The 16794-nt window shown below is 38.1% G+C and overlaps 1 protein-coding gene and 1 long non-coding RNA gene across 2 annotated transcripts; one reads left to right on the forward strand and one right to left on the reverse strand.

Moving 5' to 3' along the window:
• Positions 1–1007: 1007 nt before the first annotated feature.
• LOC124868037 lies at positions 1008–7007 on the reverse strand. Its single transcript, XR_007038229.1, has 3 exons — positions 6343–7007; positions 5824–5878; positions 1008–5345 (listed from the first exon to the last, which is right to left on the reverse strand). It is a non-coding gene; the product is annotated as an uncharacterized LOC124868037 (long non-coding RNA).
• An 88-nt stretch (positions 7008–7095) lies between these two features.
• Positions 7096–11238, forward strand: lbx1b (ladybird homeobox 1b). Its single transcript, XM_047366408.1, has 2 exons — positions 7096–7705; positions 9923–11238. The coding sequence occupies exons 1-2, from the start codon at positions 7381–7383 to the stop codon at positions 10414–10416; spliced, it is 819 nt and encodes a 272-aa protein (XP_047222364.1). The 5' UTR covers positions 7096–7380; the 3' UTR covers positions 10417–11238.
• The last annotated feature ends 5556 nt before the right edge of the window (positions 11239–16794 follow it).

The raw sequence follows: 16794 nt of genomic DNA on the forward strand, positions 1-16794 counted from the left end.
CATGTGCTCTGTGAATTAGGGATGCTTATGTTCAGCCTGCGCCAACAACAAGTGAACAGGCCCCAAACCACAGCAGTATGATCAGGGCCAGTCTGTTCCTGCTGGCAGAGCAGCGTGAGAACATCTCCATCAGGTGAGATGCAGTCGGTGCATCATGTGACCCAAACAGATTCAGATTTTACAGTTATCACGACCTGCGAAGAGCAAGAAAAAAATTACCCCAGCTTTAAAATACTTGTTTCAGACTGGACGATTGTTTTGCAGCTGAACAGCAGTGAGTAGATTTCACATTACCACAGCCAAGGACCCATGAAAAGGTTTCGTTAAGGAGGGAACAGCTCCACACTGAGCACTCTGCAGGGGGGAAACTCCTGCACTTCTTGTGTTTCTTGGGAGGCTGTGCACCTGTTTTCTGCTGTTTTTTTCCACTGCTTTAAGGAAAAAGTCAGGACTTGTAATATATTGACTCTTAGGTCTAAAACCATGTGTTTTGTAGACAGTTAACCAATATAGAATTTCTCATGAATTTGGTATTTTATAGTTGATTTAGAGGCAAATGTGACTGAGTACATTTTCAGACTGTGATTGAATAACCTCTTCAGCTTACTAATTCATTAATGACTCTCGTCTCCGTTAATCTAGCAAAGCTACATTTGATCCATAACTAAAATTCATCTAACAAAATAGATCAAGACAGCAATATTCATATACTTTTAAGTTGAATTTCATGAAAACCCTTGGTTTACTATTTATGCAGATGATACATTAATTTATACACATCATATTTACATGTTTTAACAGATTTTCTTCAGACTGAGTTTCACTGGTTCCTCAGCCAGATTCAAATGACAGCAAGACAAAATGTATATGGTTTTCACATACACTGCTCTTGTGCTGTTGCAGATTCAGTCTCTTTTTGCTTTTTTTGTCACTTACATTTTTCAGATTATCAAACTTATTTTAATATCAGACAAAAACAACTTCCAAAAAATAACTACAAAATGCAGTTTTCCAATCCAATCCAACTTTATTTGACTTTAAAACAACTAGTGGAGGACAAAAGTGCTTTAGTTGAAATTAAAAACACATACAAACACACTATACACAAGCAACTAGCCACATATTAAAACAATATGAAAACAGCATAAGAATAAACTACAAACAACTAAAATGACCTAAACCAACATCTTACAAGGTGTGAAAGGCAAGGGTGAAATGATGGGTTTTCAAAGGGGTTTAACAACAGACAGAGAAGACTCCTGTCAAAATCCAAGGGCAGATCATTCCACAATTTGGGAGCTGCTACAGCAAAAGCACAGTCTCCTCTAAGTTTATGCTGGCACCGAGCTGGTAGGTGTATAAGGATGCAACAGTTCAGAGAGATGGGATGAGGCAAGGCTATGGAGGACTTGAAAAGCAAACAAAAGAATTTTAAATGAATACTAAATGGAATGGGCAGCCAATGAAGGTACGTTAAAATCAGAGGAAATCTGCTAAAAACCTTCCTGGCACCAGTTAAAATGAACTGCTGCTTTTTGCACCCTCTGAAGATGAGTGATAGACGAAATAAAAGTAGAAACAGTTGGCCAGGGACAACATCATTTGGAGATCCTGCATGCTTCAAATGATCAACCAGACCAAATTATGATTTCATTTATTAAAGGAAAGCTATTCAAACCAACCCATACCTGTATGAATGAGTATTTTCTGGTGTGTTTTGGATTATTGTTCTGCTGTGTAACCTCAGTGAGATAGGTGGGCTACAACCACTGAGTTTGACTGCCAGTAATAGAATTGATTTTATTCTTTCGTTAGTTTTACACCAAATGTAACACAGTGCACAACTTCCAAACGTTCCATATTTGTCGGGCTCTATTTTCCCAAACGTTTTATAAAGAGACATGTAATGGCCATTTTTGTTGTTTTGATCAGTAGTGGTTTTCTACTTGGAACCCTCCAATCAATGACTTTTTTCTCTTTCTTATTATATAATCATGAACTCTGACCTTAACTGAGGCACCTAAGGTCTGCAGTGCTTAAAATGTTGCTCGAGGTTCTGTTGTGACCTCCTGGACAAGTCATGGATGCACTCTTGGAGTAATTTTTGAGGGCTGCTCACTCCTGGGAAGGTTCACCACTGTTCCATGTTTTCTTCATTTGTGAAAAATGTCTCCCACTGGGGTTCGCCGGAGTCCTAAAACAGTCAATAACTTTGTTTCTCATCTCGTCTTGAATTTGTTGAGATTGGAAATCATTTTTTGTATTTACAGCCTACTTTATGTTATCAGAATTTACCTTTCTGTCCTTAAAAAAATTAAATATACACATGAAAACTTCAATATGCTCTTTTTGTCTGTTATAAAGAATTGTAGATTGATCTGAAATACAGAACTGCAACAAAAGAGCTAAAACAGAGGCAAATGTTTTTTTACAGCTTAGTAAGCTCCTGCTCATTAACCTTTAACTTTACAGTTACCACAAGATTAAATCAGGGTTATGTTTTATAAATATTTTGGGATGTGGCTTGATAACATAATCTCTGATGTCTATATTGATAATCTTTTGAAAAAATTTACACCATATCCACATTTTTTATTTTGATTCTGTGGGTAGGAAACATTAGGCCAGAGTAAATTTTGTCTAGTTTTTATAATGTGGGAATGCAATTTGTGCAAATTCCCACATATTGTCTTCAAAAAAACTGGATTCTTCATTTTGTAACAAGTGCAAAAGCAAGGAGTCTTTAGGGATGAGCTGGTTGCCCACATTAAGGTTTGCAAAGGTTTAAAACAGCTATTTAACTTTTTATTCCGCCTTTCGTTAGGTTTAAAAGTCCTTTTAATGAAATTCCAGTGAGAGTGCCTGAGTTTTCTGGGGTTTTTTCAGCTATGAGTCACAGAATCTGCTGTGGGGAAAGGAGTAATGCAGCAATGCCCCTCCAGCACCTGTTGGGTGGTGCTTTGCTCCTTCAGTCAGATGGCTGAAAAATGGCTTCTACTCTAATCTTTTGATCACGAGAAAGACAAATTTAGCTGTTTGTAAATACTTTTTGTTGTAAAAAACATGGATATTTAAAGTATGAAAATTAAGGAAGCCCCACCTATTACTATTTTTAGAGTAAACACCTTCTTAAAACTACAGCTGGCAACATATGAGCATCATATGGTCATATGCAGGCTAGCTACAGGAGCAGATAGCTTAACTTTTAACCAGCCAAAATCACCTTGTCAGACTTGTACTCTGTAAAGAGGACAATGTCAAAACATGTTGCCAAAGGTTTTTGCTTAAGTCAATGCCTTCAAATAAAAAAACAGAGGAAAGATATTATAGATAACATTATTGTAACTGTTATATTTCCTATGCTATTGAATTTTGCTTTCATGCAACATGGTTCAAGATTTTTGTTTTTGATTTTGTTCTATATAAATAAAATTGGATAATTGATAATTTCTCACTTTTTGCGGTATTTTATTATAGCATGTGGCGTTTTTTTTGTTGTTTTTTTTTTTAGAGGGAGGAGGGTTATCTTTGGCTTTATATTTTGATTTCTATTTCCACCAATGTGCACTTTATTACTGAAATGCTTTTTCTCCTTTTGTGAACAATGAAATCGATGCAATAAGTTTTCTAAAACAAAAAGCAGACTCAGACACAAATGTCTAAGACTGTATATTTTTCAACAGGACATTTCCCATCTATAGCAAGATGCATCAGCCAGAGTAAAATATGTTAAAGCAAATTTTAATTCACTACAGCAAAGACTTTCCCAAGATTAATGTCATGTCCTGCAGCAATCTTTCTGAAATCTATTTAGAAATCTGTTTCTAATTTCAACACATATCTTATTTTTAAGTAGGTTTAGGCTACCAAGTAGGCAGCTTTTTAAGTTTTTATTTGTGGCAATGTTAGCAAATCCAGCTTAAGCTCTATAAACTGTAATATCCTCAAAACGTTGATTGATTTCTTTGGGGGTTTTTCTATTCAAAAATTTAAAATTTACATATTACATACAGTATATACAATGCAATCTGATTATGTTTCAAGAGTTTATTTCTGTGAATTTTGCAGCAAAAAAAACCCTCCAAATTTATCTTCTCTAAAAACTGCAACATTCAAAATGACCAAAATGAAAGAAATGTTAATACAGAAATGTTGCATCCAAATTATGGCCTTCACAGTTGTTGGGAAGACGTTTGTCAATTGACCTGCAGACAGTTACTGACACCCTCCATAAGGAGGATAAGCCATAAAAGGTTTTTGTTTAAGATATTGGCTGTTTAGAGCGGTGTATCGAAGGAAATAAGTGAAAAGTTGAGTGGAAGGAAAAAGTATGGCAGAAAAAGGTTCGTACTTAACATGGATAATCTCTGGGGAATTGTAAAGCAAAGGACTTTATAGCATTTCAGACATGGACATACTCTTAACTAGATTTACATTTCCTTAATAAAAATTATTCTTTTATCGGCCATTTGTCACATTCTAATTATCTGAGAAACAAACTTTTTTGTGTTTTCATTAGCTGTAAGCCATGATCATCAAAATAACAGAAGTTAATAATTGAAATATGCCACTCTGTATGTAATGAATCTATAAAATATATTACTTTGGTTTTTTGAGCTGAATTACTAAAACAAATGTACTTCTCAAAAATGTTAATTGAGAAACACCTGTATGTATGACTGAAAACCAATAACTTGTTAGGTGCCACTATATTGTCTTAAAGAGAAAGAAAAAAAAAAAGAAGAGAAAAACACTTTGCTGAGTCTGTGCACATCATACTGCTAATGGTGCTCCTCATAATCTGCTGTTCCAGCTGCATTGGCTCTGCACAGCGAGGCTGCGGGAGCCGGGCCGTCGGGGATTTGTCAAAGGCCTGTTATTACATCTCTAGTCACATAAAATATGGCTGCCTCTCCAGAGATCCAACTGCCAGATAAATCCTCTCTCCTCCAACCAGGCTGGCCCTCGCAATGGAACCATCCAATGGTTGCTCCTCAGTCGCTGACCTCTGGTAATGACTTGTGATTTATACATTACAAGTTTAACGGACACACACGAGTCTGGGCCAGGCTTTTTTTCCCCGGTTCCCTCTGCTGAATCCATATCTGGTGTCACAAAGATAACTGGCGGGCCTTTAGGAGAAGGGGAGATATGACACCCATCTGTGGCGTGTCACGAAATGGCTCGAAAGGGAACAGTTTCCCCTGCAGCTGGTCTAATCGCAGGCACAGTCTGCAGTGAGAGCCGTGTCTCTCCACGCCACTCTCGCACACAAACCCTGCATACAGCATGGTGGCGCTTTAAGCTCGCAGACCGCAGTGTAAAGGGCTCCAATCAACACCTGCCTGGGAAGAAACACACATGCTGAAGTCTGTAGGTGAACAAGGAGGGTTGTGTTATAAATGTTAAAATAAGATGAAGGTTTTCAGGTTTATTAAAGCCTGAACCTCTAAAGTTCAGCTAAAACCACAAATACAGGGAACAGTTGTAAAACATCTAAACACAGAGCAGTTTGAACACTCTACTAATCAAATGAATGAAGTCATCCCTGGTTAGAGGAGAGCATAGGAGAACATGTCGACATTGGTATAAAATGCACAGAGATGATCCCACAACATAAAGAAGATCTGGCCTTAATAAACATGGCTGAGCATCAGGATCCTCCTCAGCTCAATTATGTATGTAAAATTTGTTTTGGACATACACATTTTATTTTGTTTGATTAAACAAGAAAGAAAAATACAGTTTTGGTATATTTCAGAGAAATGTGTTCCAAATATGCGGCATATTTCTACTAAGAATAATCCTCCAAAGAGCAGTTACCACTGATGTAGTTTCTCCCCCAGCAGCATCAAATAAACACTGACTGGATTTTCTTCTGTTAAAAAAAGAGAAAAAAAACGAAAATCAAACAAGTAAAAAAGAGAATAATCTGGTTAAACGAAGGTACAATTAAAACTTGAAGTTTGTTAAAGTCAGCTGTTCCCCAAGAAATAAACTGATCTAACATAACATATTGCTCTTGTTACATTAAGAAGTAACAAAACAATTAGAAACAATCCAGTAAAAAATAACAATTGAAAGAAAATTTTCTAAATTTCAAAACTTTTCAAATATTCTAATTAAAATGAGCTCGACTCTAATTGTCAATTTTAATTGGTATGACTTTTTCACGGAAATATTTTTTTTTACAGTGTCTTTATCTATCGTTCTTAAAAAGGATACCAGCCATGGGGCAATAAATCCTGAACTATTAACAAATAATAATAATCATTTGAATTGACTATTTTCGTAATACAGGGAAAACAATAAGCCTAAATTATAACGAAAAGTAAAACTTACATGTTCCTTCTGAACTGCATTGTAAAATGTGTTTCTTTGTTCTTTTATTTTCAAATAAAATACAGATTTGTTCGCGGCAAAGCCATATGCAAATATTCGCCGTTTTGTGAGTCCAGGGTCAGAAAGAAGCCTTCACCGTCACAGCTGCAGGATGCTCGGTGCTCTGAGAGGAAATGAAGTATTTCTCGGATGATAAATAAAATGAGCCTTTTCTGCCTGAGTTACGGCCCGGGTTGGCGTCGCTGAGAGGGATGCGTGCTGCCGCCTCTCTCCCGCCCCAGAGGAGGTATCATCAAAGCTGATATATGGTCCAGCTCTGCATTACCTTTACAAAAACAAAGGATTGTCCGCGCTGTGGGTCGAGAAAAATATGTGAATCTGTAAGCTGCGGCCTCTAACGGAACCCGAGTCGACTTGTCCAAATACTTTTACATGAAAGCCTATAAAGTGCTGCTGGACTGGAGTTTCACGCGTAAAAACGCACAAATTGACTACAGATTGGGATCTTCTCCCTCTTTCTCCCTCACTCTGTTTCTCTCTCTCTCTTTCTGCTTTCCCTCATTTACCCCACATACCTATTCTGGTGTCTCACCACACGACTAAATTAGACCAAAGATGATAAGAGCACCGAGCATTATAATTCCGCCGGGCTCCTCCTCCTTCCAACCGTGCGTCCTAATTAATGGGAGCCCCCCCACCCCCCAGTCGCAAAAAGCCCAGCGCTGGACTGCAACATAGTCAAAGAGTGAAAGGGAAGAGGGCGAAAGTGCCACTGGAGATAATTGATTAGCCACCAATCAATGATAACTTGTTAGCAATCGTCAACTCTTTGGACTTCGCCATTTTCAGGGAGGCTCCTCGCTCCTGCGGATCCTGACTTTGAGCGCATCCCATTTCGGAATAACCCTTCCTTTTATTTATTTTTTTTTTTATTTTTTACGTTACCTCCAAAGTGTTATGTGACTTTTTTTTCCACCCATCTACTATTTTTTGTAAACTATAACATTTTAAGCAACTAAACTCTTTCTTCAAACAATTATGACATCCAAAGAAGGGGCCAAATGCGACGCGGCGGAGAACAGGAGGCGCAGCCCGCTGGACCACTTGCCGCCTCCTGCCAACTCCAACAAGCCGCTGACGCCCTTCAGCATCGACGACATCCTGAACAAGCCGTCCGTGAAGCGGAGCTACGCCATCTGCGGTACGGCTCATCTCATCTCGTCCTCCGAGAAACACCGTCCGTCCAGCCTGCCGCTGTCCAGCCGCTCACTGCTCACGCAAACCTCTCCTCTCTGCGCACTGGAGGAGCTGGCCAGCAAGACCTTCAAAGGGCTGGAAGTCAGCGTGCTCCAGGCTGCGGAAGGTAAAAGTCCGAGGCAGATTTTCGCTTTAGCGTCAGATTTTTTTTTTTGTGCTTCTACGTGTGCAGAAAATGCACTAAAATATTCATATTTTCAATTTATGTAATAATAAAAAGTTATTTTTCGTTTTTTTCCACTTATAACTTGTGCTTGTTACCCAAATATGCAACTGTAAAGCATTTTTTCCATTCCTATAATCGATGTAAAATTTAACTTTTAAATTCAGACCCCTTTATTTGTGTGCGTTTGGAACACTTTATTGCGCAATCTTAAAAAAAAGCCCCAAACAACCTCATAAATCCCTAATTATAGTTTCAATTTGTAGCCCTATTTAACAAGGCGGTGCATTTTCGTCCTCCTAATTTATACCATGCGTATTGGTTTATTTTTCATTTTGTTTTTAAGCCTTACCTACTATGACAATTCAGACTTTCAAGAAGGCGAAAATAAAACATATTTAATGTGCATTATTTTCTGATAACTTTGTATTACACAATATTTTTTTGTTTTACTTGTGATATATGTGCCAGCGGATTCACTTGAAATATGAAATATAATGACCCCTGATCGAACTAGAATAACTGGGAGCGACCTCCTGCTGGTTGAACAAGATCATTGAGGTACAACCACATTTTCTTGCAGCGGACTAGAATATAGAAAATTCCGTTAAATCTTGAGTTGTCGAAGCGGGTACGAAACGTCACCAATGTAGGTAAGAATTAACGCATGCTCCGAACCAAATGTCCTGTGGTTGACGGCTCCATTTCGTACCTGAATAAGTCGAGTATAGGGAAGGAGTGGACAAAACTGCAGAGGTACACAGTAAGCAACTTTCTGATATTTTAAAAGTAATTTATTGTCTTCACGACAGTTCTTTGCAGCTGAAGCAATGCGATAGAGTGTGTCACAGTAGACTTGGGGTTTTAAATTGGAAAACCACTTGACTCAGCAGTTCTGTATAATCTGTTTATACCAAGTTGCTGTAGATTTAAAATGCATTCTGGGAATATTCTAGAGTACTATTCTTTTAATTACAGTGATAATAACCCACCAATAAAATAAAATAAGCTACTGCTTTTGGCTTAAACGAAAAACCTTAAGTTGATCATCATTTCTGAATTTCTTACTTGAGCTAAAGTAAAAATACATTTTTCTGGAAAAAAAAGAACAAAAACTGCCCTAGATCGTGCAATAGAAATGGAGTTGTTTAAAATAAGTGTTTAATGTACTGTTGTATAGGTTTACAGTTAACAGTTTCACTGTTTTAAGTTGTCCACTGCAAGTAGTGTGAATAACTTGACAGACAAATTAAATGCAAGAGCTATTGGATAATTGTTGCCAGTGAGTTACTGTTGTTTAACACATGCCCCAGGATACTGTGTTAGAAAAGTATGAACAAATTTCAGCAAATAGTTGCCAATGTTAGCCAACAAAGTGTCTAGAGATTCAAATCTGACTGCTGTCTGAGGCAACAAAGCCAGATATAACAAAGTGCCAGAGTAATACTTTTTTTTTTCTCCTTACCCATTTCGTGCTTTTTGGTTGTTTAGTTCTGGTCGTTTCGTACCCGTCTTGTTCCACACACCCACCTCTACACCCAGCAAAATAACATTTTGTGCGTACATTGATCCCCGATTATTTTGAATCACTGTCTATATTTTGTTCAAGGTCAAGAGAAAAGAAATGTGGTTGAATGACTCCCATAAATAATATAAACCATTGGGAGGTCAATTTGAAGTTATTTTGGTTTGAGGGGGTCCTGATCAGGGCCCCTAATCTGTCATGTTTCATGAGTCAACTGGACCAACTGGTGACCAGGACCAAAATAAATGGTCTGTAATATAAAGTTTTCAGACAATATTAATTTTAATTTAATTTAATTACAGTGTATAGGAGTTTTTTTTTTTATTAATATTTATCTCCATAATTCATGAAAATATTTTACATCAAATAGAAAATGACCCCATAACGCATAGTTTAGGTACATGGGTGCGACATAGCAGAGAAAAGGAACAAAATTACAATGCATAGGTACCGAATGGAGATGAAAAATTGACCCCAAGCTAAATTTGGGTCCGGCCTTTATTCAGCTGGTGTGTATCAGAACGTCTTTTTTTGTTCGTTTGTTTTTTGTCTAGAAACACCCTTGAATGTACAAAACGGATAAGGCGTGAAATGACTGATGCCCATTTGTTTATGATCTTCTTTTGCCTCCATAGGCCGGGACGGGATGACCCTGTTCGGGCAGAGAAGCACCCCGAAGAAGCGTCGGAAGTCACGGACGGCCTTCACCAACCATCAGATCTACGAGCTGGAGAAGCGCTTCTTGTACCAGAAGTACCTGTCTCCCGCAGACCGGGACCAGATCGCACAGCAGTTGGGTCTGACGAACGCGCAGGTCATCACGTGGTTCCAGAACCGCAGGGCCAAGCTAAAGCGGGACCTGGAGGAGATGAAGGCCGACGTGGAGTCTGCCAAGGCCATCGGCCAGGTGCCGCTGGATAAGCTGGCCAAGCTGGCGGACCTGGAGAAGTGCGCCAATGGCACTCTGGGCCACCCGCGCGCCGAGTCGCCCACGCGGGGAGGCTCGCAGGATCACCCGCACGAGCTCGCTCAGAAACTGCGCAGCTCTCCGCTGTCCCCCTTCTCGGACCACACAACGAGCAAGGAGTGCTCGGAGGACGAGGACGTGGAGATAGACGTGGATGACTGATGGCTCTTTCTCTCTCACACACACACACACACACACACACACACACACACACACACGCCATGAGAGAGAGTGATGATGATCCTGAAGAGAGGACTTGTAAACTTACCGCTTATATGAGAACATGTACCAAAACGAAATGACTTTTTCTATCGGCACAGATTCACAGTAAAGCATGAGCGCAGAACTACAAATATGCAGTGATGTATTCATTAGCGAACTGTTGTTTCCATCAAAGCAATATGGTCTGAAAGTAACTTATTATATTTTTTCACAATATACAGCAACGAACACGCGTGGGCATGCACACACACACACACACATAAATACAGACACACGCGCGGGCACCTACACACATACACACACACACCTGCTCAGTTGGTTTTCCTAAAAGCCCCTCCCAAACACACTCACTACTACTCCTATTTTCCATATGTTTGCATGGAAATGCATGATTTGATTTGTAAACATTATATATTTATTTTTTTTTGTTGTTTTTTTTGTTTTTTTATTATTTGATTCCAAGAGCCAAACCCCCTTTCAGTCACTGCCGGCTCTTCGTCCTCTCTGTCTCCGTTTTGACTGCAGCCTCACACTGGGAGTCCCGATGAAGGTGGTGATGTTCGAGAAATCAGCCGGGTAATATTGCGGTGATTTGTTTTCCCCACAAGCTTTTAGATTATTGTTTGGATACAATAGATTTACAGTTCTATAAATTTCTTATGTTTTGTACACCTGTAAGTGCCTTCCTAAAATCAGGACATTATCTGAAAACCAATGCACAGACTGTATTGTATATAGGCTACGATGGGAATAAAATTTGCTTTTCTGACTCCTTTTTGTTGTAATTCTTGAGGGTTTTTGTGTTTTCTTGTTGCAAATCTCATCAAAAGCGGCCCTATTTTGAGTTATTATTCTGAGCTATTTTGTCCCCTTTGTTTCTCTCTGCTCTAAACATTTTGCGGTCCTGGAATCCCCGCATCCCATCCTTTTCACGTCCAATAAATGCGTATCGTGCCTTCTTGACCCTCAGACGTGTTTCCCCATTCGGGCTAAAAATTTATGTGAGAAACACAAATCTGGTGCAAAAAAAAGGAGGAGAGAAAAGAAAAGAAAAAGTTTTGGGCCAGTTTCTCTGAGCCCCTTTTTATAGAGCATGGCTTTTTGTTTCGCGGGACTGCGGGGCCGTAATTTTGAGCGCAAAGCATGAAAAGTGGGGACAAATGAGCAGCAGTTCCCTGATGGGACGAGCCACAAAGGAGCAGGGCCCCGGTCCCCCGCAGGCAGCAATACTGAGACAAGTGTGTCCCACCGCACAAAAAGGACGCAAACGTTTGGAAGCCATATGGTTTTTGAAATTTCCTCACAATTTCAGACAATTTGATGGATTGAGTTAACCCTCCTTTTAAACAGTTTAACTGGCTGTGAACAAAGGCCATAATGCCTACATAGACTCCCCCCTTCATGAGGGCATCTGCGGCTATTAATGTCTGGGCCCCTTTCTGTGCCTGCATGGCGTTTTGAACAAGTCAATGAATTACAATGAAAGTACCTCCCCTCTTTTTTTATTTGGTGAGCGTTTGTTTTTATCCGCTTTTTATGCCCTGGAATAATATGTTTGACTTCTGTCCATAACCGTTTTCTAAACAAAAAATGGATTTAGTTGGGAAGGGTTTTTAATGTTAAATAGGGAAGCCATAAATAGTTTGGGACTGTGACATTTCTGCCAGAGCCTGGTTAGGGAGTCCTTTTGTTTGTTTTCATCTCATCTTGGCTCTTTATTTCTTTTGTCTTTAAGGAGTTTAATGAAGCTGAAAACATGGAGATGTGAGAAAGAGGGAGTCCTAAAGAGGAGCTCAAAAGACGGCCTCCTGTTTAACCCTCTTTGTTAGATGAAGGGATAAGTTGAGCTGTCTTCTTGTGACTTGTTTTATAGTGTTTGCCTTTTTTTCATTTATACGCAACACTTCAAACAGGCCGCCTAAAGCTTTACAGGCCTGCAGACACTTTATACGAGTAAATTAGAACAACATTATACAATATTCTTTCACATTATTAGATAGATAGATAGATAGATAGATAGATAGATAGATAGATAGATAGATAGATAGATAGATAGATAGATAGATAGATAGATAGATAGATAGATAGATAGATAGATAGATAGATAGATAGATAGATAGATAGATAGATAGATAGATAGATAGATAGATAGATAGATAGATAGATAGATAGATAGATAGATAGATAGTCCATGCATATATATATATATATATATATATATACATATATATATATGCCTATTCTGAATCCAGCATATTTATAAAGGGAGAGCGTATTAAGGCAGGCTAAGTTTATGGATTTCACTTGCTTATTTTATGAGTGCTTGTCAGGCGGCCACGGCGATAAGTAATACTACAGTCTGAGGGACCACTTCGTGGTAATTAATCTGGAGGTCTTAAGTGTATTTCAGTATTTCACCTCAAGATAGAGGAAAAAAATCACTACTTCAATCGGCCGGAAAATTGAAGTTTGATGCATGAGTCCCTACTGAAACAATAGTACTGCCCTCTCTCTTTTCATCTGGTTCCCCTCCCCTTTTTATACTCTCTCCTTCTCTCTTTCTGCACCTTGTGGAAAGCAGTGACAGGTGAAAGTGTAAAGTACAATTTGATTGATTGTGCGGTACTTCTGAATGTGCTTAAAAAGGCAGTGTGAAAAACGCAAGTGTATTCTTATTAATATTATTATTATTATTATTATTATTATACTGTATATAACCTAAGAGGTTTTCCTCCTACATGGAGCTACCGTGGAGCACTCTATATTTCTAAATGGAGCCAAAAATGTAGAGTTTTAATCATGGCCTTCCTGTGGAGCCAGTTAATACTTCAAACTTCAATTTTACGGGCGATTGAACTAAGCATGTTCCTGACAGAATTGATGTATGTATTAATTTCCTTTAACTGTTGATTAATTAGGCTGCGCTGAGGGCTCAAATGGAACGGTTCCTTCGGAAATTTGCATATTAATCAAATTCTAGTTGATCATTCAAATAATCAGGGCTGTGTGATTTTTGGGGCGGAAGCTGGAGAAACATGAAAAACTGATAATACATGCTCATATACTCATGTGCTGCAGAACTGCTCTCTGGGTGCTGAACTTAAACATCCAGAGGAGGAATGGGTTGTGTGTATAAAACATGAGGTTGAAATTTATGAGGTGATAACAAACACAATGGCAGTAATACAAAATGTTTGTGCTTTATCAAATTTTAAAATTGTAAAACTCTGCATGAAGTTAAATCATCATGTTTGAACCATTCTTTTTTTTAAAGATTTTTAGAGTTATTTGCAAAATTATGGGTGGCTGTAAATCAGTGCTATAGCAGCACTGATGCTGATGGATGATGATGAAAACAGGCTTAAATGGAAAAAATATTGCAGCTCAGTATTTTTCAATGTTATGCAACAATGCAAATAAAGCCGACGACTGCAAAATACTATACTCCCCTGCAAAGTAGTAATATTAAGAAGAAGATAGTTATTGACTGAATGTGAGAATTAAACATTTATTTAGGACAAAAACAAGAAAATTGACAAAGAAAATGAAATATGTGATTCTGATGATAACAGAAAAAAATTGAAAGGTCATTTTATTCTGGGTTCTAAAATCAGACAAAAAACTGTTACAAAAACTCAGTTACTGTCAGACAAAATTTGGTTTTAAATACTGAAAAGAAGGACGTTTGACTCCATTCACCTGCAGCACAGAGACACAGAGACCCCTGCTGGTGGATGGTAGACTACAGTTACAACAGTGTGTCTCAGACAATAAAATGATTTGGACATTAAACTTGAACAAAACAATACAGCAAAGTAAAGCAGAGTTATAGTTATACTTATATAATATGTCAACATGGTGCCTTTGTGTAAGCCAACTTTGTGGTAAACAACAGGCTGTGCAAGATTTCACATGTAAAAAAAGTTTAGGTAAAAAACTTTATTACATGCTATATAAAAAACTGAATACAGTAATTATAGTACGTCAGGTAAACTGTTTTGTGCACAATTTCTATTTGAGACATATAAAAACATCTTCTCCTCAAAACAAACACAGAAAAACTAAATCACAGGACCTCAATAGAATGTGCCGAACCTCTTTTCTAATGAAACCCTACTGTGCAAAAGGTTTAGGCAGGTGTGGAAAAATGCTGTAAACAAAGAATGCTTTCAGACATATAAATGATGATTGTTTATTTTTATCAATTCACAAAATGCTAAGTGAGCGAACTCAAACATACAGCCAAAGTCATTAAGAACTATTTTCAACATAAAGAAAAACAAGAATTAATTACTGCAAGTGATGGTATGGCCCCCACAGATCCCTGATCTCAACATCATGGAGTGTGTCTGGGATTACATGAAGAGACAGAAGGATGTGAGAAAGCCTACATCCACAGAAGATCTGTGGTTAGTTCTCCAAGATGTTTGTATATATATATATATATATATATATATATATATATATTGCCAACAATACTAACTTTAACTATTCTGTAAACACCTTCCACAAGGTTTAGTTAGTTAGTTAGTTAGATGAGAAACCCAGAATTGCAGCCTCCGCTCTAATTCATCCCAAAAGTGTTCAAGAAGATTGGGGTCAAGCCAATCAAGTTTCGCTGCACCAAACTTTGTATGTCTGCAGCCATAGATGTGATTGGAACACCAGAATTCATTGATTTGGTGGTGGGACCTTGTACTTTTGACAATATAGTGTACGTACAGATTTTTTTTTCTTATCTAATATAAATATATATTTATTTATATTTAAATTTCTACTTGCTTAGAGTGTCTGAAACCCAAGTCAAAGTACTTGGCTGTGTGCACAGTCTTGGCCAATAAAGCTAAGACAAATTCTTGTTCTGACTCTGAACTTCAAACTCTCAATTTAAAGAAAAAGATTGTTTTTTAAAAATCCTCCAAAATCTGGTATCTAGCAAATGGAAATAATTTTAGTAATCCTAACTGACTTAAAACAGGAAAAGTCTGATTTACTGTCAAACAGTTGGGAAAAGAGGGTTATGTTTCTTTTTATAGAATTCATATAAAACATCTGGTTTCATCTGCATATCGGTGAGTAGCAACTGTGTATGTAATTTTCTGTGGTTCCTTGTGAATACAGAGTCAAACCTGGCCCTAATGTGTAATCTAGAAGGCAAAAAAGAAATGTGGTCCCCATCCTAAGTTCTGCTTAGGGCCTCATTCAACTTTGGGCCGGCTCTGATCTGAATTTACACTTCTTTATATGGAAGTTTGAGGAGAAGATGTTTATAGTCTCATTAGAATCAGACATTTTTTAGACATTGAATTTATAACACTGAATTTTTATCTTGTGCAATTATGTATGTGTTTTTTTTTTTTTTACTTAAAATTCGCCTGCAAAAATTTCACCTGCAAGAATTCGTCTGATAAAATTTAAATGCAGAAATTCCCCTGCAACAATTGAACTGGAGATATTCGCCTGAAAAAAAAAAGATCAACTGCGAAAATTCACCTGCAAATATTCACATGCAAATGTGTTGATTTCCTGGTGAGTCAAGCCAAACCAATCAACACTAGATCGAGTCAAGCGCCTAATAATGCATCTTAACGTTGAATGCCACCTGCCAAAAAAATTATGCAAGAAGAGTCTAGGGGCTTTTAGCCAATCAAATTATGCTCATTTGATCACATGACTCACCAGTCCCTTCTGCAGAGGCTCTTCTTTTGACCCAGAAAGAAGCAACAAAGCTGAAGTTGGCTTCCAGTTGTGGCTTCCGAATCGGGAAACAGTTAAGAGGCAAGTTTTGGAGCGAGTTTTGGAGCAGGACCAGATCTAAGATGGTCCAAATGCAAAAAAGCACTGATGTGGCCCTTTATTAGATTTCACAAATCAAATACAGCTTTCACAAATACCGAACTGGGTTTTAAAGATTCTGGTATTAGTGTAGAACAATCTGGTCCCAGTTTGAACTGCCTAAGTATTGTAGTTTTTGAGTTGGAGCAGATTAAAGATACTCAAGGTTATGAAAAATGAGGTGGAATGGCTCTTTACGGAAGCAGCAATCCGAAGCCAACTTCAGCTTCATCGTATCTTTTTGGTCAAAAGAAGAGTCTCTGCAGACGCGAACTGGTGAGTTACGTGATTAAATTAGAGTAATTTGATTGGCTAAAAGCCGACTCTTCTTCTATTTCTTTTTGGACTTTTTTTTTGTTTTTTTTGTCGGCTAACGTTAAGATGCATTATCAGGCGCTCGACTTGATCTGGTCCGGATTGGTTTGGCTTGAGTCACCAGAAGGTCAACATATTTGCGGGCGAATTTTAGCGGGTAAATTTCCA

This window comes from Girardinichthys multiradiatus, chromosome 5 (assembly GCF_021462225.1).
Source record: "Girardinichthys multiradiatus isolate DD_20200921_A chromosome 5, DD_fGirMul_XY1, whole genome shotgun sequence".
Lineage (NCBI taxonomy): Eukaryota > Metazoa > Chordata > Actinopteri > Cyprinodontiformes > Goodeidae > Girardinichthys > Girardinichthys multiradiatus.